At 30.7% G+C, this 27,534-nt stretch overlaps 2 protein-coding genes across 5 annotated transcripts; both read right to left on the reverse strand.

The window, feature by feature from the left end:
- Positions 1-5,149: 5,149 nt before the first annotated feature.
- On the reverse strand, positions 5,150-15,321 carry LOC124945840 (protein MODIFIER OF SNC1 1-like). 3 transcript variants are annotated; one of them, XM_047486364.1, is made up of 10 exons: positions 15,133-15,321; positions 13,609-13,686; positions 10,490-10,570; positions 10,368-10,412; positions 9,842-10,217; positions 9,643-9,745; positions 9,245-9,325; positions 7,972-9,163; positions 7,606-7,858; positions 5,150-7,519 (listed from the first exon to the last, which is right to left on the reverse strand). In XM_047486364.1, the coding sequence occupies exons 2-10, from the start codon at positions 13,638-13,640 to the stop codon at positions 5,513-5,515; spliced, it is 4,170 nt and encodes a 1,389-aa protein (XP_047342320.1). In that variant the 5' UTR covers positions 13,641-13,686; positions 15,133-15,321; the 3' UTR covers positions 5,150-5,512. The 3 variants fall into 3 exon arrangements, with proteins under 3 accessions (XP_047342320.1, XP_047342312.1, XP_047342304.1); XM_047486356.1 differs by having other exon boundaries at positions 7,612-7,858; positions 9,643-9,757; XM_047486348.1 differs by having other exon boundaries at positions 9,643-9,757.
- Positions 15,322-22,419: 7,098 nt separating this feature from the next.
- On the reverse strand, positions 22,420-24,589 carry LOC124945875 (plant UBX domain-containing protein 10-like). Of its 2 annotated transcripts, none has more exons than XM_047486404.1 (4): positions 24,012-24,589; positions 23,738-23,914; positions 22,871-22,993; positions 22,420-22,795 (listed from the first exon to the last, which is right to left on the reverse strand). In XM_047486404.1, exons 1-4 carry the CDS (start codon positions 24,540-24,542, stop codon positions 22,568-22,570), a joined length of 1,059 nt encoding a protein of 352 aa, XP_047342360.1. In that variant the 5' UTR covers positions 24,543-24,589; the 3' UTR covers positions 22,420-22,567. The 2 variants fall into 2 exon arrangements, with proteins under 2 accessions (XP_047342360.1, XP_047342351.1); XM_047486395.1 differs by having other exon boundaries at positions 24,000-24,589.
- Positions 24,590-27,534: the final 2,945 nt, after the last annotated feature.

Below are 27,534 nucleotides of genomic sequence, written 5' to 3' on the forward strand. Positions count from 1 at the left end.
GAGTGCTTATTTTTGTCACATGCAAAGTAGGAACTCAAATTTTTTTTTACGCGCTTGATTTAGATGGTGAATCTCGGATTAGAAATATTTTTTGGGTAGATTCAAGATCAAGAGTTAAATATGATTATTTTTATGATTCCATTACTTTTGATACAACCTATTTGATTTGACTAATAGTTATGACATGCATTTCGCTCCATTTATTGTAGTGAATCGTCATAGTCAATCTATTTTACTTGGATGTGTACTACTATCTAGTGAAGATACATAATAATTCATATGGTTGTTCAAAACTTTGTTGATATGTATGCTTAGACGTGCTCCAACGGCAATAGTCACAGACCAATGTCGTACACTGGCAATTCCAGAAGTATTTCCAAATTTTCGTCATTGTTTATGTCTTTGGCATATAATGAAAAAGATTCCAACTAAATTAGGTGATCTTGCGCAATATAAAATAATAAATAAACAAATGAAAAACATTGTATATAACTCACTTATACATGATGAGTGTGATGAGAATTGGCAGAGTAGGATTAAAGAATTTAACTTAGAGAATAATATTTGGTTGAAGTCATTGAATGAAAAACGATAAATAGAAACTTGAAAATAAAAAACTTTTGAATTTTGTTTCTTTCAATTATTTGATCCCGTAATAATTGTTTATCCTATTAAGAGATAATTTAAAGATGCGTACATTAAAAAAATATTTAAATTGTTCTTAGATGAATTATGAGGTTTGACATTTTAGAATGTTTCAATAGTTAAGGAAGAACGGACCACTATAATATTTGAAATAGTAGAGACTATTTTGGCAACAAATAATAAACCGCTGCAAAAAGTTTGTTTTGTAGTGTGTTATACTATGTTAGATTGTCAAGTTAGTTGTCTTTGTCAATTGTTTGAGTTTCGGGGTATTTTTGTAGACATGTGATATATGTGTTGATAATGAATGGGGTGGTTGAGGTTCCTCAAAATTATATTATTGACCGATGACGGAAAAATGTGAAACATGTGTATCAAAGCATCACTAATATTTATGATGATCGTAGTTTGGTTGAGGGAAAACATCAACACAAAACTCTCACTTCATTGATAAATGAAGTTCAACAACTTGGAGAAAAATCTGACGAATGTTGTTATCTATTGGTTGAAGTTTTGAAAGATGTGAAAAACAAACTAATTGCTATTAATTTTGAGCATTTAATGGCCGAAAATTATTACAATTACCGATAATACCTTATAATGATGAAAAGTTGAAAGAAGTGTCTACATTCGATATAAAAACAATTCACTCTACATTAAAGGTACGAGTCCGAAAACGTCCACCTACAAAGAGAAACAATGTGTGGTTGAAAAAATTGTAAGTAGAACTTCCAGAAGATCTATGATTCTAATAATTTATCTCACAATTTAACTTATTTATATATTTTTAATTGATTATTGTAGGTATGAACATGTTTTTGTAGTTAATATTATGAAACACAAAGGATAACTATTAATCATATTTTGTCTTTCTTATTTTGTTATTCTTATATTAGAATATGAATATTTTTATTATTTCAGTACAATATTTTTTATTCAATAATGTTATTATGATATTTCAATAAGAGATTGTTTTTAATTTTTGAGTTATTATATTGTGAAAATTTGTTTTCAATTTTTTAGAGAGAAATAAAAAAAGAGAAAAAAGAAAGGAGATAAAAAAAAAAAATTATTATCAAGAAAATTTAATTAATATGAGAGAAAAATTAATTGGTATAAATTAGTTAGTTGACAAAAAAAAAATATATATATATATAAATTAATTAGTTACAAGAGGGAGAAATTAATTAATAAAAAAAAAAAGTATAAATTAAACAAAAAAAACACTAAAGAAAAGATTATTCGTCCCTATTATTACTCTTTACATATGTAAAGAGATTCACTCAAGATTATACCAGAAGAATCGGATCAAGATTGAAAACATCAAGAACATGCATATTTAGAGTCAATTTTATTTTTTCCTTTTTTTTTTTATCAAGGCTTATTGAACTTTTTTTTTTATCAAGACTTACTGAATGATCTGATTTTTTTTATGTTACATTATCTAAAATAGTATACATATATACAATAATTGTGTATATTTTTCACCCCTAAACCATAAACAAATGAGATTTTTCAACCTTTGAATTGGGGATATATTTTTAACCTCTAAATAATATATAAATTGAAGAACATCAATCATCAATTAAATCAATTTTAATAAATAATAAAGAATCATCATTCACACAATAACAATAAAAGCAAAACAATGCAAATTTTATTTAGAATTGAAATAAATGGAGAAAGGGACTTACAAATGATTCTTGGAATATTGAAATCACCCAATTTAATAAAGCCAAAACTAAAATTTAACAAGATGAGGTTTCGGTAGAGAGCCCTAAATTTCGGCTCTTTAAGAAGTGCCTAAGGATAAAATTAAGGTGTAAAATAGTTGCCCTAAAACAATGGCTTGGGTGGGGGTATTTATAAGATAGGTCAAGGAAACCCTAGGCCCATGCTAACTTTCTTGACCAATTTTTGAGGGAGTTGGTTGACCATGTCTAAGTACTTGGTTGAGAACTTAAAGCATTTGAATTTGAACTCTTGGTTGACAATTTGATCGAGTTTTGAAGCCACTTCTTGGATCCAAAACAAATTTAACAAACTTTATTTTCAAACCTACAAACAAAATTAAAATTAGTTATAAAATCAATCTTTCAATAATCATTCATAACTAAAGCTTAATTTAAAGCAAAAAGTCTTCCAAAACAAATTTAACAAACTTTATTTTTAAGAAAAAAAACAAGTCAACAATTAGTTTATAAAATTAGTTTGTTACAACTAATTTTGTAAAAATAACAATTTTATTTAAAAGAAAACAAGATGTATTCCCCAAAATATTTTATAATTTTTCAATAATCCTCTTGTTGCGGGTGGTAATTTTTCATTCTCCTTTTATTTTATTTTTCAAAGGCAACAAAAAATTCTTATAAATTATTTAATCTAATATTTTATAATCTTTAATACATTTAATTATGTATGATATACATTGTGTTAAGTTTTAAATTATAATTGTTTTTATATAAATTAGTTAGTTAAGATTAATTTTAACAAATTAATTTGTTTATATAACTAATCTTGACTATTTCAATTTAGACTATTATCATCTTATTTTATTAAAAATCCGAAATCAAATATTTTGTAATCAAACTAACACCTCAATGACTCCCAAAATAATTGCTCATTTATTAATCATTTAATAATTCATACAATTAATCCGTATATGATTTTGTATAACAATAGGGTATGAATTCATTAAAAATATAAAATATATAATTAAATAGTTAAAATGAGTGTCTACACTGTCTTATTTATAGGATAATGGGAAGTAAAAAAAAATGATTATGATATGGAGAGATATGTGACGAATTTTGAAGCCGTTTTCTGATTTCTCAATAAATAAATAGAATTTTGATATTGATAAACAAATTTGATACATTACAATTTTGTTCATGAAATTTACATTAAATACCAAAAATTTAGAATTGTGTAAGTATTTGCTATTATTGTCACCATCTTTGTTATTGTGGCTTGTGATGTACAAAGGTTTATGAAGAGATAGTGGACTTGTCATTGTCATTGTAATTCTTGGAACTAAATTTGACGGTTAATGCACAACATGAAATAGTAACTCTCCCAAAAAAACTATTATTTTTTTTTATTATTGTATTGCACAAACAAGTGTTGTTTATTTATTCAACTTTAATAATAATATATTTTCAGTCAATAACACGAAGATACATAATTCTTTCTTATATTTTTTTTCTCAATTTTTTAATATTTATATTTGAAATATCTTTTTGTATATAATCTTTTTTTTAAAACTAAGATGCGATATCTCTTGAAAATTCTACAACTATATCGTGAAAACTAACTAATTTAAGGTAAAATGGGTACACATTAATCACATTAATCGTGTAGCTCTTCGTCAGACCTTCAACGTTTTGACAAATCGAACTGAGTCAACTGATGAGGAACTTCGATTGTTGGTCCACCGTTCGAGTGCTTCAATCTCCACTCCCGCTCTGGTCCTTCTTACGTTGGGGGTGTGGTTTCAGTTTCTTGAAAGATATCAACCACCTCTTTTCTCCACTTTCTTTTCAAAAATGATATTCTTTCTTAATTATCAATTGCATTAATTATGGATGAGAATATATATCCTCTTTGTTTGTTTAACGTGACCACAACCATCAGAACCCTAAACCCCAAATTCCAATTATTTGACCATTATTTCCTCTCATTGTCCGCCTGATGTGACCTCGACCCTCTTTTCCCTTACTTTTTTTTATACAAATTAAACTCTAATTATTTGATCATAGTTAGTTAAATTTTATATTATTTATCTATTTTTTTTTTAAAACAAATATATTTTAAAATGAATATTATTTTTAAAAATATTGAATTGTTTTTTTTTGTTGTTATGATAATCATTGTTATTGTTGCACTTACACATCATAAAGTAGATATTTGACTTTTCATAAGCATTGTTGAAATCGAAGTTGGTATAGTATTTATGAATTTCAACAAAATTAAATAAAGTTACTCTTATTTCAACATAATTTGATTCAGAGTATTATTTATATATTAATTTATTTTTTACTTAACCTATTGGGAGACAAGAGAACTTCATAAGCAACAATTATAATGGGTTAGTCTATGTATAAGTTGATAGTCATTTGTATTTCAATCATGGGAGAACTTGACTATTAAGAGAAGTCTAAATATCATTGTAACTAAATTATACATATTTTTTAATTTTTACTATGATTGGTCAGTTGAGCATAAATTAATTTTTACTAACTAAATTATACATATTTTTTTAATTTTTACTATGTATGTGATCCTAAAAATCATCTAGATAAAACTTTGTTTGAGAGGAAGGCTAGACAAACAAACACAAGTTGTAATCTAGGAAATTATTTAACTTGTGATTCAATAACTTTTTTACCAAAGAAAACTATTTGTTACTATGACCACAATTCAATTAATCAATCTTTTGACAAATAAATTGTAGTCTCATTTGGTCACACTTAATTTTGAATAGAAACCTTGTGGAACATACACATTAACCTATTTTAAAAAAACAAGATGCATTTCAATGGGGTAAAATGCAAATGGTTGTAATATAGTAAAGAAGAAGAAGAAGAAGAATAGTCAATTAAATGGGGTAGTATAAGTAAGTAGTGCAAGGAACAGGCACAAGCAGCCTGATAGTTCAATAATCCCCCTCCCCATGTAAGTAATTCTAACACTAACAACAACTAGCACAACTATCTTTCCTTTACTCTAACATGAAATAAAGAAAGAAAGCCTCCTTCAAACTGACCACTGCACTGCTATATGTATTTACTCTTCTTGTCTTGGCACACACACACAATTGATACATAATCCCGGCAGGCAGGCAGGTCCGTCAATCACTACTAACTAATCAATAATGCACTGCGGAGTGACTCTGATTCTTCTCCCTGTAATATCTGGTGGTGTTGTTACGCGAGCTACTGCTTTCCCCAGTTTCTTCTTCAAAGTGGCTGTTGTTGTGCTTCTGCCCACCAACTGGCTTGTATTCCATTCGTGAGTAGTTGTCCTTCTGTCTCTGCCTTTCACGATTATTATTGTTGTTGTGGTATTGATAGCTGCTGCTCTTACCATATCGGCTATTTTGGTTTCCATTTTTGGACAATAATCTCGTATCCTCCTCTACATTATTATTATTATCATGGGATAATGATGATGAGTACTCAACAACAGCAGGAACAGGAGCAAGAGTAATTTTGCTTTCTTTCTTTACTGCTACAACTACTTCTTGCTCAACTCTGGAGGAAGAAGAAGAATTTGACTGCTGGGATTTTGGTTGCCAATGAGAAGATGCAGCATTTCGATCCCCAGACCCACGGTTTTCTTTCAAAGCATTATTATCCCCCTTTTCCTTTTGGCCTGTCGTTGCCATTTTCTTATCAGGATTATTCCCCCCATTATTAAAATGCATGGGACTCTTTTCTTTAGTATATCGCCTCATACCTCTCTCATCTACATGGAATCCCTTTGATTCTTCATCAGGGAAGCTCCCTGAGTAGTCTACTTCAGCATTCCCAACATCACAACTCTTGGTTTCTACCCCCTTTGAAGATTGTCCATTAGTCGATGATTCCCTTTGGCGCCAACCATGCGTTTTCTTTTGCTTGTACAGAGGATGCTGGTGGTCAGGACACACCATTTTCTGAGAGCCAGATTCCTCTTTCTCTTCTACTGCTACCACTACCTCATCTGGTGGTGTCAGTTGTGTGTCGCCCCCCATAGCTACTACTACTGGTTTTGGTACATACCTTTTCACCTCAGCCCTCTTCTTATTCTTCTTCTTTTCGTTATTTTCCCCTCCCTCCTCAGTTTCTCCTTTTCCAACAGTAGGAATTTCATCACACGTCTTCTTTCCATTTTCCTCTGTATTGTTTTGGGCCCGCACAGGTGCCCAAATTACACAATCACTACCCCCTCGAAATTTCTCGAATTTCCTATTAGTTTGCTGATTTTTAGGAAAAGACCGTGCTCGTCCTGTTTTCATGTTGTGATTTATTATTCTGCTATCTGCCTCTTCTTCAATAGTCGTAACAGTATCTTTCTGCACTAGATCACTTCTAACAGAATGATCTTTTGACACAGTTTCTGGGAACTCAGCGGATGCCTGCTGAGAAGAATTCTTGACAGTTGTTGCATCATCATCCAACTTTGGCTTCATCTTGTTGCTCCTATTATTTTTCTTCCTGTTGTTATCTGCAGCAGCAGGAGAATCAGCTACATTTTTCAAGCTTAGGGTTGTTTCTTTATCAACAACACCTCCTTCATTTGGATTTCCTGGAACTGTTGTAGCAGCACTTGATTTCTCAGTCAATATCATCATCTTACCTCTGGTACCACCATTCTCCTTCTGCTTATAGTTATGGCCCATGGCTTTATGTCTAGACAGCATTATGTTACCTTCACTGGGTGGAGGAACAGCTTTGCACTCCGTCGAATCAGTATGACATGGCTCATTCATAGGATTGCCTTCTGCAACTACTACTACTCTGGCATTGGAAGAATCTAGGGTTGAGGTGGTAGACAAATTAGTCTCCCTTTTCTCTTGTTCAGCGACACTAGCGGATCCAGGTGTTTTCACCTTCTGAACCAAACCATAAGCAGGCTGAACGCTTTTATTCACTTCTTCCAGCTTTTTTCCCAAAGCCTTTGCTTTCAGCTCCTCTTTTGTTCTCTCTTGTTCAACAACACTGGCGGATCCAGGTGTTTCCACCTTCTGAACTAAGCCAAAAGCAGGCTGAGCGCGTTTATTCAACTCTTCCAGCTTTGCCAGAGCCTTTGCTTTCAGATCTTTTGTTCTCTCTTCTTCTTCCCTCTGCAACTGCTTTGCACGCTCCTTAGCCGTCTCTCTCATCTTAGCACGCTGATGATTGATAACCAGACAGAATTTTATAAACGAGATATAGAGATACAGAAATGAAATATACATCAAAGAGGGTAACACATTACTTGAACCTCGTCATTGCTGATATCAAACTCCGAAAATGAATGTTCTTCTTCAACCTTGCTGCCTTTATAGTTGGTTCTAGATTGTTTCTCAACAGCATCTTCAGGAGTCTGGAGATGGATATTTCCCCCTGAAATAACGGTTGCAACCTCAACAGTGTGAGGCTTCTTTTGCCATCCATCGCCACCTTGAGCATTGAACCTTTTACCATGATGATGATGATCAAGTTTGCCTTGCATGCCATGACCAGGTACCCTGCAAAAATATATGTTAGGATTCCTTAGACAAGGGTTTTTCACTGGGTTGGTGTTAGACCTTGTTAATTTGAATTAGGACAATAGAAGATACCCAATATATTAAAGACAGACCTTGGAAGATCAGCTCCTCCATTATTAAAAGCTGTTGGGTTGGGGTTCATGTGTCGCATAGGAACATCTGTTTCCTCTGAATGGATAGAATGATGATCTCTGCCTTCACGGTTTTTATCATTTGCATGATAGTTGTTGCCTCTTACATTAACCCCTACATTCAGTAGCCCTTCAGAGACCCGGGCTTTTGCATTTAGGCCTTCAATCTTCTCTACTAAAATAGGTTTTGGAGTGGATGAAACACTTGATGCTGAATTATGAGAGTTAGTTGCCGAGTCAAAATCAACTGCATTCATGTTACTTGAGTTAAAATAAACATTTGATTTGGACGTGTTTGAATCGTGTTTCTGATTTCCAACAGACCATGATCTGGTATCCTGTTTATGATGTCTTCCAGACTCATTTGTTCTGCCATTTCCTCTTTCATCCTTAACTAATGTCTGTACTAGGCCTCTTTTGTCAACTTTTGAAGTGCTCATCATTGGGACGGTTTGCTTCCAATCGCTGCTATCCTCCTTCCTAGCAACCTCGTGATGTTGCTTCAAAAGGATTTTGCATTGCCCTTGATTATTGTTCTGATAACCAGATTCCACGTGTTCTGAGCTGAATGATTTTCCGGCACAAACATCTCTAGCGTGCTCTTTACCAGGATTGGAAGAATTTTCCACAGAATACCTGTTATAAACAGGGGGGCCAGGTGGTGTACCATTAAACGGAATATCATGTTCTTTGGAGGAACTAAAGACCATTGGTGGTCTATAGTAACTTTCATAAGGCATCGGCGAAGAATAAAAACCAGGCCTTATTGGCATAGAAGGGTGCATATAAGTGTCAGGAATGTGGGGCCAATGATCAGGATTCCCAGGATGGTGCCCCCTTGGTCGATTATTGGGGGGTGCCATTGGCCGTGAGTTTGCTAATCCAGCAGTTTGAATTTGAGGACCATAATAAGGAAAAGGGTCAAGTGGAAAACCACCAGGTCCAAGAGGAGGTCCTCTATACCAAACACCTGGATGTCCATGCCATGCATCTACAAGCTGAGGTGGCATGTTGGGATTAGGGTAGGCATGTGTATCTCCCCCTTGCCAATTCACTACATTATGCTTGGCTCCATCTTCGAAGTGTTCAGAGCCATCTCTTCTCCAAGTATCAACATTTTCGGTCTTCACATTTGAATTTATAGAAGCATCACCTGATTCAGGAGTGAACAATACTGATTATCAAATTACATGTTTTATCTTTAGAAAAAGGAAAAGGGACCAAGGGTACAGACCAATGGAGGCATCTGCCTTTTTCTCCTTCACTGAAGCTGCCATACTAGATGAGGATCTAGGACGAGAATCTGATCCATTATCTGGCAAGGTCGATAATTAGTAATCATCAAAACATTCACAGAGAAAATCCACAGGGAACATTCTAAAACTCGGAACTCGCATAAGTCAGAAAAAGAATGATCATATCAAAGAACCATGAATTTTTCTTTAATACTAAATCTTAAGTAACCTACATAGTTGGAATTTAACAACAATACATGACACTGCTGCCTAACACCAAAGGTGAAATCACAGACTAAACTGGTAATAAGTCTAAGAGCAAAAAAAAGGCTTTTTCTCAAGTCAAAACAACATCACAATTGACATGCAACTCTAATATGCCAGTAAAGCACCTTACCTCTGTAATCTGTATTTTTTCCAGAGTTCCCTTTTTGTGAACCAAGAGTTGGGAAGTCCCCACAGCTCAGATTGAACCCATCACTTGTAGAAGACAATCCACCCTGTGAGATTAACTATTCAAGTAGTTAAGTGACTTTGCATTAATCAAGTAACAAGTATGTATAATTGCTGGAAAGTGTTCTACAACAACACCATACCGATTTCTCTGATATATCAGATGGAATCAAAGTAACTGAATTGTCAGCTAAAGGCTCAGCAAACCTTGACAACTGTGAGCTACCAGGCCTTGTTTCTGCACTGCGGGGACGTAATGATGTCAATGATGATTGGTTTGATGACAATGGTCCAGAGGCTGATGATGGTCTAGAATTTGAACCCCAAGCACTTGGAACAGATTCATGCACTCTATCACTAGCTGCAGTTGATGGCCGAGTACCGCTTCCACCCGAAGATGGGCGAGCACTGACATCACTTGAAAAGCCACTGCCAGCATCACTTTTTGGAGATGATGCTAAAGAATTCCAAGCATTGACTGTGGATAATGAAGATCGATTTCCCCAGTTAATGGTACCCCTGTATCAATGAATAAAGATAGGAGGGGCAAAAAAGAACATTAAGCATTACATCATGTGCAACTTCTATTGAAGTGCCTTTTTTGGCTAGTTGTTTTGTTAAGAGATGGAAGATATGTAACAAGAAATTGTAACTTGATTTGATACTCACTTGGGAACAATTTCAGCATTTGGGTCCAATCCATGATTTTCCAACCTAACAACAATTTTTTGAGGTAATGTCAGACATCAACTGAGAAGTTCGAGGAAATGCTGATATTTGCTAGCACATACCTTTGACTGGGTAAATTTATTGGTTTAGGGACAACAACCTTTCCCAAGAGAGTCATGCCAGTTCTTCTTGATGAAACCCATCTGCAGTAACATCAAATAGTGTAAATTACCAAAAGATGTCTATAAAATAATAGATCATATAATAACAGTAGATAAAATGCTATATGAGCAAAATAAAACAAAATGCAATGAATGTCACAAATAAAAAGGAAGGAAAAAAATAAAATAAAAAATACCATATAAAAGACTATATGTGATGGGAAGCGCATACTATTGGAGCAGTAACTGTTTGGTTTTTGCATATAGCAAGGCCACATGAGTACTAGGTCCCAATTCAAAAGCAGCCCATGGGAAAAGTGAATGGCAACAACATTCTAATACTTCTGGAAAGAAACATAGTCACCTTTATTTTCTTAGCAACTTGTATAAACCAATTGGAAAATAAACCTTTCAAAAACTTTGAAAGCTGCAACCTAAACATGCCAGATTCCAAATGAACATACAGTAATTCCAAAAGACCACAATACATACACTCTTCTCAATTTCAACTACTAGTCATCTAATCAAAGTGACTTAAAGCAGTTTTCTTACCTAAGAGGCAAGATGTAAATAAATGCCATAAGTGTACAAGACATCACAGGTGATTAGAAGTAGAAGGATATATACAGACAGCATGGTTTACACATCCGTGCAACTTAAAGAAGCTTACAAGGATGGTAAATACCCATGCTCATCCAATAACTTAAGATTCTATTTTTAATTATGTCCCAAGAGAGTACACTTGTTGAAAGATGAACTCCATTGTTTAATTTGATGTCAATCCTCTCATAACATGTATTAGGGAATTTATTTCAGTGATAACCACAAAATGATCAAGAAAAGGTGAATTGCACTTATAACTATGGTCATCTACAACCACAATCTCTATTTTCATACTCTATTTTTTACTTTAGAGTACAACAATCTCTATTTTCAAAAACCTTCTCCATCCCATATACTAGATTTTTTTTACCAAATTCTCTATTTTCTATTTTTTCAACTCAATCATTGTATATATATATACATACATATATTATAATGCAATGTACTATTAAATAGAACATAATTAAACATGTTTTTTACTCAACTTCTTAAAATAGTAATACATTTATTTTATCATCATAAATAAAAATAAAATAAAAGACAAAAATAAACTAAATCAAGACAATCACAAAAAACACATGAACAATACACGGAAATTAATCACCTATTTTGTGTTTTTTTAATAGTGTGTATGGACTCTTTTTAGTTTGTTGGTGGTGTTTCGTTTAATAATTGTGTATTTTTTTTATTTCTAAGTATCTCCTATGTTTAAGTCGATAAATGTTAGTATTATATTGTGCAATGCAATTTTGTGATCTTGTTCAAAATATGTTATTGTTCAACTAAATGAAATTACAATAAAAGAATGATATTATTTTCAAATAAAAGAAAAAATTAATTAAAATAAATTAGCACCAAATTTAACCAAATAAATTTTTAAAAAAGGTAACAAAACTAATAATAAAATTTATTGAAGGATGGCATTTTGTAATTATTGCATAGTCTATTTCAATACCTTATATGAAAAGTGACACTCTAAAAATAAAGTATCACTGTAGCAATCTCTAAAATAGAGTACCTATATAAAGCCATGATGGAAAACATCAACCTCATTATTCAAAATCAAGTTATTACCATAATCTACTTGAAGATAATTTCTATAATGAAGACCAGTTGGAGATGCCCTAGGAGAGTCAATGACTTGAGTACCATTTCACAGAGAGCAGATGCCAATTATAGTTAGTTTTAATAACATTAAAGACTTAACAAACATGGTACTGAAACCGATAAATAAAGTTGTGAAATATTTTGACAAATGGAACAATAATTATTTAGTAAAACATCCCTAGACAGAATATGTTTAATCAAAAGACCAAATTGAATAAACACTTCTCTATAAAAATGGATTTAACAGGCATTCTAACTGCAAGGAACCCATACTCAAATATGAACACAAAATTGACATTTGGAAACAAAGGATAATGATTCTATGAATAAATAAACCTAAAATGTGGCACAATAGCAAAAGATGTGTTTGTATATCAGACATCTAAAATTTTAACAGTTTTTCTTATTTTGTGTATTTAATCTTTTTGTTAACCGCCCTTTTTTCAGCTTTCTTAAGATATCGCATAATGGCTCTCAAATACAGAAATACTATTCCATGATATGCTACTTTATCTGGAACTTTATTTTGCCTTAGGTAACATGTAGCCATGGATCCAACCTACTAGATGGCTTAAAAGTTTCTTCAAGCCATTAGCTTAGGCCTTCAATTATGGTGTTTTGTATTGACGTCCATGAAATAGTAATATTTTAACCTGTAATTTTCTTTGTTATAAAACAGAATGCAGATCACATTATTTTTTATTTAACATCAGTAAATATTTTAATCACAACATCCCTTCAAATCCATAATTTTCCTCTTACGCAACCCTTATAGTATCCACTATCTCAAAATATGTCATGGAATTGTGTTTTCCATGCATTTACATGTAACTCAATATTGACAGCTTTGGAAGAAATAGTCCAACAATCTTCTCATGGGATAAACGGAGTTAATTGTAACTTAGAAAGTTTGGGGGATTTTTTTATTGATCCTTGCCATAAAGAAAATAAATGGTTGGCCATGTAGAAAACAAATATTGCTACATAAGGTGAAGCTACATAAAGATTGACATGCTCTGGGCATGAAGTGGATCTCTATAGTCCACCTCAAAGGAGATCCTACTTAATATTATTAGTGGATACCACACAGAACACTTGAATCCCTGCCACTTAGATATGTAATAGCCTCACCATGATCTAACACTAACCTATTAAAATACAATCAGCGGCCCTCATGGCAACCTGAACAGCCATAGAAGACATGATAAAATAATTTGTAGACAAATCACATCTACTTCATCAAGAAAGTTCAATCAACTCCATAAATTATAGAGCTATGGGTTTTCTTACAAAACTTCATTCCCAGAAAGTGTAGGCGCTTTATTAATGAAAAAGGAACTGAAGGGATGTAATGAAATTAATGTCCATACCTTTTCTCTCCAACAAGCATGTTTGAACTCATTCTTGAAATGTATTTCAGAGGTCATTCAAACAATTGGCACAAGATCCTAGAGCAAACAGACGATTGAACATCAATCAATAAATGAAAACATCTCAAAGCAATATCATCATATTTCAAGAAAGACAAGCAATTTCTACAGATTTTGTTAAAAAATTATAGGCCTCCATGGAAAATATTCAAAAGATAGTTTAGAAATAGAATATCTACGTAAAAAATGACTTATCCTTCTTCTTTCATGTCAATAGCAAAGCAAGCTACAACATGATCAACTAATTATGGTGGAGAAAGAATTTGAATTTCACTAGAATTGCATGATCAACTTACTCCTAGCATTTAATTTTTAAGCTCATCAGTGGCACATTGTCTTCCACACAAAGTTCTTAAGCTCAATTAGTATTGGTTCTAAGATTATTTACATGAATATATGAAGCAATTGATATAGTTAAAGTTATCAATATGGAAGAGTACAATATTTGTGGCATAAGCCAGAAATCAAGTTAACAACTCAGTATATTCTGGATTTTATTTTCTTATCATACATTGCATATTTATCAATTGAGAATTGATTTCAGTTGAAAGGATTCATCAACTTTGATGGCACTAATTGCATACAATTATTCATTCCTTACACCATAGCTACATATTATGGTACGTAAGGTGCATAGTTCTATTCCAAATACAATCATTTCTTTATTTACACACTAAAAGGATGCATACATCTACCTATTATTACAAACTAGAAGATTTCATACAAAAACAACAAGAACCCAGCTGGCAAGGTCTACAGAACAAATTTCTGCATGATTCTCTTAGCGTTAATACTAATAGTGATGAAACTCATAAATAAATATTTGCCTGTAAGTAAGTCCCCACATATATAATTTTAATAGTTCTAAATGTCAGATGGCCACTGATCGTGAAACACTAACGCTTAACATATGAAGAGAAGACTAAAAGCATTTATGCACAGCTGCCCACTTCTCAAAACTCTTACTACTCTCACATAATCAAATTTATGTCAAGCCGGCCTGGATTAATTGCTCAAAAAAGGGGCAACAGTTGATGAAAAATAAGGTGATGAGCATGCCCATAGTTATTCAAAAATTAACATAACTTCTTGACCACAGTCGACAATATAGTCAGTCATTTGAGGCATGATCCATTAAATTACTCAAACAGTACAATGTAATGTTGCAACGGAACTCAAACCCCTCTCACAATAATAAGCCTCAAACAACATCTACGTTCCAAACCCTAGATAGAGATTCCGAAGTTATCTGATTCATGGAAGTGTGCTTGCAAGAAAACAAACACTATGTTCCAACCCTAGATAGAAATCCTATAATAATAATAATAACAATATGATTGTAGTGATCAATTATCCTGAACCCTAAACAAGATCGTATATATTTTTCATGGATACGATAGAGAAAGCAAGTATACCGGAACAGGCGCTAGGCAGAGAGAGAGAGAGAGAGAGGAAGGTACTAACCAGGTGGGAGAGATAGGAACTCTCAAGTAAGATCGTTGAAAAAGCGCCAGTTGCGTAAAGATGAGATTGTAATGATATTATTTGTATCGGAAAATGAGAGATTGCGACCGCCGAGAATCGGTCGAGGAGAGACGGAGGCGGAGGGGAAGCAATCGTCTTGCTTCTTTTGGTTTACATCTCTTCTATCCTCAATTTTGTTTTTGCAAAAATATTCAAATGAGGCCTTCATCGTTTGCAAAATATTAGAAATGGGATCTAAATTCTAATTACATACAAATACAAAGTTGGGTTTATTTTTGGGTGATATCACGGGTTATATATTTGGGTTACCATTCAATCATACTGTTGTGGACTATCTAGTTGGAGAGAAATCGTCGAATTTTAAATTATCGTAGGTATTTGATCTGTGTCATTCATAATACTATTATTATGATGTTTTTTTAGATTCGTTTAGGAAAACAAATAGAATTTATTGGGGAATTAATCGTTTTTTTCGAAGATTTACTAGTTTGATAACTTATTGAGTATCGTTTTTTCTTATTATTATTTTTATTTTCATGTCATGATTTGTGATAGTATTTAAAAGATTTTTTTTTAATATAAATGGGCTTTTAAAAAAATTGGGTTTCATTATAAAAATAGTTTATTTAATTTATTTTTAAGTCTCATTTATATGTAAAGGGAAATAGAAGCAAAAGACACTAAATATTAGTGTATTTGTAAAAAGTGTCCGCGCATAAAAAAAATGCGGTGACACTTTTATTTTTTTAGACGAAAATGTCCCCGTTGTGAGACGCAAACGGCATTCGCGGATGTCAAGTGCGTCTTGCGAATGCCGATTGCGTCTCGCAGATTCCGAGTGCGTCTCGCGAATGTCGGGTGCGTCTCGCGAATACCGGTTGCATCTCGTGATTATGGACATCTCGCGACATGGGCAAAATCGTCCGGAAAGAATTATAAGGCCTTGTTCTTTTAAGTTTTTTTTTTAATCTCAACCAAACCACTTTTCAAATCAATCAACTCTTATCCATCACATCCCTTAAAACAATTTCCAAAATACTAAAATACCCTTTTATTTTAAAATTATATTTTAAATACTACATATTTTAATATTAAATTATAATAAAAAAACTATTCTTTTCATTTCATTTATTTTTTACTATATTAATTTAATACATGCATCTTACTTTTATTATATTCTTTAATAAGGCCTAATTTTATTTATTTTACTATATTATTATAAATGCATCTGGTTTTTATTTATTATATTTAATAATTTCTTAAAAATAAATTCAAAATGAAACAAAATTTTATTATTAATACTTTTTTTTTATTGTACGAGAACAATACTATAAAAAAAATAGTAAATGTTAAGATTCATTAATGCAACAATAAATTTGTGTGGCAATTTCATCTCGAAAAGTATTCATGCCATCATTTGGTTCAATATACCTTTCATCTTCCTCGTCTTCCATGTAATCGTCATTAGTAGTCTCAGTTCTTCCTTCATTTCGATGTCTATCAAAATTAATGGGAATTTCTTCAATCATATTTCTTCGGATATAATTATGCAATCCCGCAGTTGCATTAATAATATTCAACTGTTTTTCAATTGAAAATCCTCGAAGAGAACCCGAATAAAATATTATGTGACATTTGTTTTTCCAATTCCAAAAGTTCTCTCAATCACAGATCTGATGGACGAGAGTGTTGTTTATTGAACGCATCTTTTGCATTATATGATCGTTGTTGTTGTGACGGAAATTGATGCGGGTGATATGGGATATGACGATATGATGCCATGTAACCAACCATATTTTTATAGCCTGCATCAACTAGGTAATATTTACCTACCAAAATCATTCATAAGTTTTGTTGCATATTTTATTTGACAATTAAAACAATGAAGTGAATAATATACCTAGTATTGGATGCGGAAAACTATATATTGGATTATTCCGAACTTTGTTAAGGACCGATGAATCGTGCATAGAACCCTCAGTACCAGCGACAAAATATGTAAATAACATATTGTGGTCACATATCGCTATGACATTTGTAGTTGTATAACCAGTTCGACCACGCCAATTTAGTGACTCACTTGCCTTAGGATGTACTCGTACATGAGTGCCATCAATAGCACCAATACAATTCTATTAAAGACAAGACATGAAATGATTTTTTATTAATAATATATAAAACAAAGGAACTAATATTATTAAACTTGAAAAATCAAAAAATATTTACCTTGAATAATTTTCGAATGTTAGTGGTGGTGAACTTAGCATGTACTTGTGTTTGATCAATGGGTTGCATCTCATCCGTGTATAGTTGTACTAATGATTTTAACACTTTTGATACGATTTTAGACATCGTAGACTTCGAATGACCAAAAAATATGCCCACCGCTCCCATACTTCCACCATGGGCAAAATATACTAAAGTGATTAATACTTCCTCTTCAATTGAAATTTTACGCCCACCAACTAAATTGTAATGTGTTACACAACGATTTATCAATCGTCTAACACATTCACAATTCATTCTTACAGCTCGAAAATATGAATTATCATTATTCATTAAAACTTGTACAATTTCAGCACCACGAGTGGACGGATCTTTAGGTAAACGTTGAACTTGCTCATTCAATAAATAATGTTCCGCAAACGTTGTAAAACAAATTGCGACCAAATAATTTACAAAATCATCATCAGATAAAGTACTAGTGTCAATTTCATCTAAATTGTTCATTCTTTCTAATTTTATAAAACAACTCAGAAATACTAATAACTAAAAAGAAGACGTGAAAAAAAAAACTCAATAAAGAAGAGAGAGATGTGTTATGATTTGTGAAAAGGAAAATATGAACATAAAAAATAGACGGATGAATGTGTTATTTATAGGTAAAAACTCAATTATTGTTTTTAATTTGTCCATAAGATAAAAATATGTACATGTTATTGTTTGTCCATTGGATTAAATGATGTATGTACATATTATCTCAATTATTATGTATTTTTGGTCCTTAGGATTAAACAATGTATGTACTTATTGTTGTTTGTCCATTGGATAACATTTGAAATGTACATATTATCTCAATTATTATGTACTTTTGGTCCTTAAGATTAAACAATGTATGCATTTATTGTTGTTTGTCCATTGGATAACATTTGAAATGTAAATATTATCTCAATTATTATGTACTTTTGGTCCTTAGCATTAAACAATGTATGTATTTATTGTTGTTTGTCCATTGGATAACATTTGAAATGTAAATATTATCTCAATTATTATGTAATTTTAGTCCATAGGATAAAATGATTATATCTTTATTGTTGTTTGTCTATGTGATTAAATAATGTATATTATTTGAAATGTACATAATTACAAAGTATTTTTGTTTGTCTATGTGATTAAATAATGTATATTATTTGAAATGTACATAATTACAAAGTATTATACGGATATATTGAATGAATGAATAACTTGTGAATTGAGTTTTTTTATTTTATTTTATTAGGCATTTAATATATCATCATTAATTTGTTATAAATTAGTTCCAAATAATCATACTCTAACATAACATAACACTTAAATAACATAATCCTTAAAAGTAATACATCTTCATTTAACCAACCTTACATTGATCAAACACAGGTCATCACAAAAATAAATACGCTAATATAGTTTATAAATACAAAAATATAATTATAATATCACAAAAATATAATTATAATATATCACAAAAGTTTCAAAAACTACAAAATAAACTATGAAATCAACTTGGTGGAAAATTCAGATCATGAAGTCCAATATTTGAGTGGTTTTGTTCGAAACTTGAGTCAACAATATTTGCAACTTTAAGCTCGTGCTTGATCCAACTCTATCTTTGTTCATTATTTTCAAGCTCTAAGAAAGTTTCAATAAAATTAGAATTCACCGCAAAAATATGAGATATGTGATTGAAGGTTTCAGACCCACGTTGAAGGCATAATTGTCCAAGCATAATATCTAAACACTTTTTCATTGGAGTAGGTGAAATGGTCGAAGGAGAGGACATTGAATCAGAATCTGGTCGGCGATATTGTGGCGACGATTGTTGTTGCATTTTTTTATTCCTATCTAGAAGATTTACAAATACTTTCTCAAGTCTTTTTATTGGGGAATCTTTTTTGATTCTTTTACTCCTCCTAGATGAACTCATTGCCCTTTTTTTACCACTAGACATAGTAATAGATTATGTTGCTTCAACACGAATTCCGTCTTGAGGGTCAATAAATTGATTTTCTAATGATTTATCGGAGTCACCTGATCCCTCTTCGACAATAGATGTAAATGGAAGAGGTTCAAAAGGAGAACGAATATAATTACCATTTGCACGGTCACCAGCAAAAAGACGTTCCAACAAAGCATAGTCTGGAATTGTCTTTCCTTTATATTGATACAAAGCTTTTTTATTTTCCTACAAAAAAATACCAAACATATTAAAATCTAAAAAATTACATAACCAATAAATGTTTAATCAAAAAATAATTACCCTAACATAGTCCCACCAACTATCATTGGCATCAATCATATTCCGTATCGGATCCCATCCTAGGCCAGTTTGGAGTGTAGCCCATCGTAATTCAGACCAAAGATTTTTTTAGTACGAAAGTGGTTCTTGAATTGCTCTTTTGTATGATAAATCATATATTTATCCCAAAATGCTTTAATCAAGACATTATATGTTGGATTGGTTGGCCATGGCTGTCCAACTATCATTTTTTCTTTCTCCATACACAATATTTCAAGAAAAAATGTAACTTTTTCTGGAGAAGAATCCCACTTTGAAAGGTTTGATTTGTTAATCCCGGGTGGTTTCCAAAGTGACATTTTCCTAATACAAACAATGAAACAGTTCATATTTAACCTAAATAAAAAATAATATTACAGTTTATCCAAACAATGATTATCAACAAATACATTATTTTAAAAAATACAATGAATCTATGAAAAAGATTAGTAGTTAGTTTTGAATTTTAATTTTCATAATAATTTAATTTCAATATAAACAGTACACAAAAATATAATTTATTTCAACATAAAAAACCTTGTAAACCCGAGTGTGTTTTCATTCATGAGAGGGTTTTATTTCAAACATATAAACAAACTTTTAGAAACCTATCATTTTTCATTTAAAAATATCTATATCCCGATTCTGAAATATAAATAAAGTGAAAGGAAATACAGATAAATTATAAACCCTAAGTAATATAGATAAAGGAAAGAAAAATGCTAACATTGTTTTCGATTTGAAACAGATGAAAGAAGAAATGAGCCGTGATTAAATCTTCGTGAAGAGAAATACTAACCTGTAAATAATATAAATCTTTCATCTTTCGGCAGAAGATAAATAATATCGATGAAGTAAAGAGAAATACTAACCTTGTGATTTGAATTAGATGAAAGAAGAAATGAGCGGTGATAAATCTTCCAGTGCCAGAAAATGATGAAAGAGAAAATATTGTGGTGAGTAAAACTTCTGCAGAAGGTAAGTAATTTATAAACCTTTGAAGTAGATCTTATGAAAATGAAAGCAGAAGATGGAGGTAGTTGAAATTGAATGAATATACAGAGAGTCGGTGCAGACTTAAGCTTTGGAAAAGTGGATAAATTGAATGAAAATACAGAGACTTAAATCTTCAAATCTACTTTAAATAAAGGTAGATGAAAGGTATTAAATATATGAACGAATAGTAAATGATATGAAGATGAATCTGTAAGACTCTAGAAAAGATACCAAATGATACGAAGATGGAGAAGATGAAAACAGAAGATGGAAGATTGAGGTAGTTGAAATTGAATGAATATACAGAGAGTCGGTGCAAGGAAAAAGAAAAAGGAAAACTGCAAGGGTAAATAAGGAAAAATGAGAAATTATTATTTTAATATTAAATAGTACGTACGGCTCTGTTCGTAATTATTACTTTGAGTTTTAAAAATAACCCGAATCCGAACAATACCTAAGTGTCATAGGGGATTTTTTTTATGCGCTGACACTTTTTACAAATAACTCATTCTTTAGTGTCGTTTCATCAAATTTCACATTTCACATATGTAAATATATATTTTTAATTTAAGAAGTTATTAGGATTAGTTGAAAATTATGTCATTTAACTATTTTAACGGTAGTTTAAATATTCTTAAAATATATATAAATTAAAATATCACACTTAATTCTGTAATCAAATAATTGGATGACTTAGAAATATTATTTAAAAAGTGATATTTTATAATTTTAAAGTATAATTAAAATAATTGAAATATATACATCATCAAAATAGTTTAGTGATAAGAGTCAACTTAAAAGATCAAAATGTCACGAGTTCGATTACATCTAAAAGTTTTTAGTTTAAGTGAGATATCAGGTTAGTTCTTCTTTAATTTTAAAAAATAAATTGAAATATAATATATTTTTTAATTATAATATAGTTTTAAATTCATTTAGCATAAAAAAAATATTTTATTAATTGTTACTCAAATTATATAATCAGATTATTTATTGTTTAAGAAAAAATTATTTAGGTATTCATTTAATATACCTATATATATTTTTATTTTATTTTAATATAAGAAGTTAACATTATTTTTTTCTTTCTAATTTTTTCAATTTAATTCACTTACTTCTTTTTTCACTTTTAATAAGAGAAAAATACCCATATTAATCTATTTATTTTATTTAGAATTTTTTCATTATTTTATTCAAATTCACATAAATATTTGTAAGTTTCTTTAACTTTAATTTTTTAATCCATACCTAAATATAATGTTAAATTTTATCGGATGGTATATAATGCAAATAAAACCTTTAGGTTTCATTTTAGCTACTTGAGAGTACTTTAATTATATTTCTCACATTATTCACAAATATTTACTTTTTTTTAGAATATTTAGGTTTCAAATTTGGATTATTTCATCGCATAGAACTCCAAGTTGAAATAGGTGGAGCTTTTCTACTCTACTAATTCTTGAAGGAAGAATAAAAGAGTAATATTTTATTTTTTTAATTTATCAAATATATATAAGTTAATAATTACGATGACAAACGAAACAAAATATGAAATTGGAGTTTGAATGCAGACATTCATTATAAGAAAAAAAATCCAAATAACGATGACAAACGAAACAAAATATGAAATTTGAGTTTGAATGCAGACATTCATTATAAGAAAAAAAAATCCAAATCACTAAAAGTATTAAAATTTGAGCTTCAATTAGCACAAAAGACTGAAATTCGAGGTCAAAACAATTTAGGGTTGGAAATTGGAAAAAACTTTCACTAGCAATTTTTGTAATAAAAAAAAAGATGCAGGAATATATCACAAATTGAGAAAATAGCCTTTTTCCAAATGAATCAAATACATATTAGCAAATTAGTAGGGCACATGGTTTATCAAAGAAATTCAAAGAAAAGACTGGCTTGGGGAATAAGGGCAGCTTCCTTAAGAGTCATCCCCATTTGCTCAACACCATACACTTTCTTTGGAAAACTCGAAATAAGTCTGTATTTTCCAATTCCATGCAACCCTAATGAGTCAATGTATTCAAATATTGCTTCTATCTTATCTGTGCTCATGAAACTCTTTTCTCTCCTATCTCCATTGGGGAACCTTATTAGTATCTGCTTCAAACAAAAAACCCTAAATATTAATTAACTCTTCATATATATAGAGAGATCCTTGGAGTAGAAAATTACCTTTGTTGATTGACCAATGCTTCCTTTATTTCCAGTTTGTGAATTATTTGGAGAATTTGAAGAGAAAATGGTCTTTTGTTTAAGCTTCTCTTGATGATTGTTGAGCTTTCCCTTGTCTTTTTCCTGTGATCAAAGCTCACATATGGATTAATCAATGATCAAATAAAATAGTTTATTTAACTTTTTGATAAATTTTTAAATAAGATACTAAAAAATAAAAAATGATATTTGGTTAGAAATAGTAAATGTGTGGATTGGATTAGGATATGGTGTCCCATATCATCCCAAAGAATTGATCTCAAGTAGATGTTTATGTAGTTTTTCTTTACACAAATGTAATTGCATAAAAACTTAAATAATAAAAGCCAAAAACAAAAGGAAAAGGAAAAGCAACAAGACAGCAAAAATAAATGTATACAATGTATGTTACAAATAGTGTAAAATTTGTCTACCAAATAATGGATTCCAGCTTTTATGCCCATTTTCAAAACAAAAAACTAATAAAATTGACAACATTAATAAAAAAAAATAAGTTAAGGTAATAAAATATAAACAATAAATATATATGTTGTGATATTATAAAAGTGAGTTAATTAGACAAATTAGATGTTCATGTTAGGATTGAAATAAACATTAGATATAGTATCATTAATCTCACTAAAGTTTAAATGATAAAAGTGATTTAAGTGATAAAAGTGATTCTTAAGAATGTCACAGATTTAACTATTACTTAGTTAGAACGTCTTAAATTGAATTAAAAAATAATAATTAAATCATTTCAACTTTTCTAATATAAGTTTAAATAAGTTTTCTCCTAATATAAACTTCTAACTTTTCTAAAAAGAAAGAATAAAAAACATAGAGCACCTCGTCAATCCTTAAAGCCGCAAGATATGCGATGTCTTGTTCTTCCCTTAAACGCTTGTCGACCCGCCTCTTTTCTTCTTCCTTCTTTGCCCGATCACTCCCAAAAGCCAGTCCTTGATCCTCCAATGTCCCTTGAAGTATCTCCACTAGTTCATATGGGGAAACTGGCCTTTCTATCTGAATGAACAAAATGTAATGACAACATACATCAATAAAATAATCAAACTTCTCTTTTTTTAGAAAAAAGAAGAAGTCAATCTACCTGTTGAAGCACCTCTAAGTTATCACCACAAGGAGCAACCACTGCACAAAATGGGAAACTAACAGGTTTCAAAATAGTGGCCAAATGATAGCCTTCTCCTCGACTAGCAATCCCGCCCCATGAGATAAAGTTTGCGTCAAGAAACTCAACCGCCAACTCATGACATAAAGTCTGCCTACAGAAATTTGTAGCGAAAGAGTGATGATGATCGGGCGAGTGAAGGTATATAAAAATCAATCGTTGTTCGTCTTGAGCCATCTTTAGAACATTATGAAACTTGCACGCGTAAAAGAAAGGATGGAAGGTTCCATATTGTTGCTCAAATGTGGTTAGAAAATCCCATTGCTCTGAAACCGGGGCTAGAGAAGGATGTTGAAATGGTAATACATTAGAGGAATTTGGTTGGATGAATTGGTTTGTTCTCCACTGGCCTTGTGTTCCCATGAGATCATCCATCATTCTTGACATTTCTCCTAAAAGAGTTCTTGGGATGTTCACCATTCGACGAACTATCCCGTTTATGGAAGGGACGGGGTTGGCCATTTATTGAGGAAATATTCCCCGAATTTGGTTGTTGATGAAAATCAATGAAATTGCTTTGTTCAATGGTTTGGGAAACTTGGAGGATATTTAAGGTAGATAATTTCAACATAGGATGCTTTGCTTTTATGTGTTGTTTTTTTCAACGTATAAGATAGGCCTCCTTGACATATGCTCATAAAAAAAGGTGATTGATAGATAAAGAGACTAAAAGTGTGGGGTATCATATTCTTTTACATATAGTTTTATCATTTAAAAAATATTTCTTGTTGGGGGGCACAAAAGAAATTAAGGAAATTGTTCATCTTTTCAAAAACATTTATTGTTTTAGTGTGTACTTTTCCACTCATTTCTACTATGTTTATTGTGTCTTCTTTCTATGGAGGATGTTTAGACCTAACTTTTCTCATTAATTATCTCTAAAAAATAGTATTGATGTAATTTAATATATTGTTGGTATTTTTGTTTATGTTCAAACAATCTTTTAAAATCTCATTATAATTTTTTTAATCCTTATAAAGTTTTATAAACCTTATTCTTGATTATTTTAAAACCAAATTAATCCCCGCACAATATTTACCGCCTGACGGGCTCGAACTCAAGACATCATGGAGGCTTGGAGAGATATTCACCTTTTGTTGTTGCTAAGTTAAAAGAGGGGATAATAATGATTTTGATCTTTTCAGTGTAGAGTTTCTTTAAATTTTCTTATAGCTAGCTTTGTTGATGGGTATGGAAAAAATCTGACTCTACATATGAGATCATAACCCAAAGTTACAAAGGCAGTTATAATTATTTAACCTATTTTTAGTTTAGCCCCTTATTAAATTATAAATTTCGGATACGATATCAACAATAAATATTCATGACATTTCTGTTTTTAAATCAAAATTTTTATTTTATAAAATAGGCCATATACTATTTACATATTATAATTGATGACTATATATAAATACATATAATATCACTTATCAATAAAACATTAAGTCCTCGCACCGTAACATAACACACGATCCCGTTATGTGAGTGTAAATGAATCAAGTTATTGGTTTGCGGGCCGGTTGACTCATTATCTAAACTAGGAAAATTTTCGTGCGATACACACGGATAAAAATAAAAACAAAATAAATTAAATAAATTATAATAATATCTATTCAATGTTTAAAATTCTTAATAAATCACGAATAATATATTAAATAAAAAATTTAACGCTCTCATTCCACATTTTATTCACTTTGATAAAACAACTTATTTTTTCTCACATATTTTATCACATATTTTTTTTGAATAAATCTTTCATCTCGCGACTTTACACTTTCACTTTGTCAATCAAATATTTGATTCATATTTTTTTAATAATTAGCATCTTGACCTCACACTTTGGTCAATCAAATATTTGATTTATATTTGTATAACCACTTTCAAATTATACCGATTTATTATCCCTCGGCAAACCACTTCTTAATCACACTTAGTTAAAGTTGTTCATGTTTTGTTAGGTTGCAAGTTCGAAACATACAAATAACAATTTTAATTTTAGATTTAACCGTATTAAGTTTATGGGCGGATCAACCCACAATCCAACCCAAGATCCATTACTCTCACATAAATATCCAAATTAACCAAAGCTCTCGACTTGGAAATCCGGACACTTTAAAAATTAAGCATCATTATATATATATATATATATATATATATATATATATATATATATATATATATATATATTTAAAAATTTGAACTTTTATTGTTAAAATGTTCTGCGTTCATCAAATTTGGTATTGAATCTTAGATATAAAGTGTTGTTAGCCTAATTGGTTAAAGGTTGTACTTGTTTTGTTAAGTTGCAAATTCAAAACATACAAATAGCATTTTTAATTTTATTTTTAACCGTTTTAAATTTATGGGCGGGTCAACCCATAATCCGATCCAAGTATCCATTTACTCTCACATAAATATCTAAATTAACCACAACTCTCGACTCGGCAATCCGGACAATTTAAAAATTAAGCATCATTATATATATATATATATATATATATATATATATATATATATATATATATATATATATATATATATATATATATATATATATATATATATATATTAGTTAGTTAAAAATTTGAACTTTTATGGTTAAAATTTCTCGCGTTTATCAAATTTGGTGTTGAATCTTAAATATAAAGTGTTGTTAGCCTAGTTGGTTAAAAGATTTCACTTGTTTTGTTAGGTTGCAAGTTCGAAACATACAAATAGCATTTTTAATTTTATTTTTAACCGTTTTAAGTTTATGGGCGGGTCAACCCACAATCCGACCCAAATATTCATTTACTCTCACATAAATATCCAAATTAACCACAGCTCTCGACCCGGCAATCCGGACATTTTAAAAATTAAGCATCATTATATATATATATATATAAATATATATTAATTATTTAAAAATTTGAACTTTTATTTTTAAAATGTTCTGCGTTCATCAAATTTGGTGTTGAATCTTAAAAATAAAGTGTTATTAGTCTAGTTGCATTCATCAAATTTGGTGTTGAATCTTAAAAATAAAGTGTTATTAGTCTAGTTGGTTAAAAGGATGTACTTATTTTATTAGGTTGCAAGTTCGAAACATACAAATAGCATTTTTAATTTTATTTTTAACCGTTTTAAATTTATGGGCGGGTCAACCCATAATCCGACCCAAGTATCTATTTACTCTCACATAAATATCCAAATTAACTATAGCTCTCGACCCGGCAATTCGGACACTTTAAAAATTAAGCATCATTATATATATATTGATTTGAAGCAACTCATTAAAAAAAATTAAACTTAAAAATAAGTTACATAATTCTTAACTTGAAACCTATCTATTATATGTGTAAAACTCTAACCAACTTAGCTATATAACTTTTATATTTAACCAAATATTTTTATAAAGCACGTAGATGAACTTACATCATTTTTATTTTTTTTTATCAATTTTTTTAAGTTTTAT

Source organism: Impatiens glandulifera, chromosome 1, assembly GCF_907164915.1.
Source record: "Impatiens glandulifera chromosome 1, dImpGla2.1, whole genome shotgun sequence".
Classification (NCBI taxonomy): domain Eukaryota; kingdom Viridiplantae; phylum Streptophyta; class Magnoliopsida; order Ericales; family Balsaminaceae; genus Impatiens; species Impatiens glandulifera.

Coding starts and splice junctions, on each gene's coding strand:
- LOC124945840 (XM_047486348.1), bottom strand. CDS start 13,640: ATGAGTTCAAACATGCTTGTTGGAGAGAAAAG. Junction 10,413..10,489: donor ATAAATTTACCCAGTCAAAG/GTATGTGCTAGC, acceptor AATTGTTGTTAG/GTTGGAAAATCATGGATTGG. Junction 9,758..9,841: donor CTGATATATCAGAGAAATCG/GTATGGTGTTGT, acceptor CTACTTGAATAG/TTAATCTCACAGGGTGGATT.
- LOC124945875 (XM_047486395.1), bottom strand. CDS start 24,542: ATGGCCAACCCCGTCCCTTCCATAAACGGGATAGTTCGTCGAATGGTG. Junction 22,994..23,737: donor CGGCTTTAAGGATTGACGAG/GTGCTCTATGTT, acceptor CTTTGATCACAG/GAAAAAGACAAGGGAAAGCT. Junction 22,796..22,870: donor GCATTGGTCAATCAACAAAG/GTAATTTTCTAC, acceptor TGTTTGAAGCAG/ATACTAATAAGGTTCCCCAA.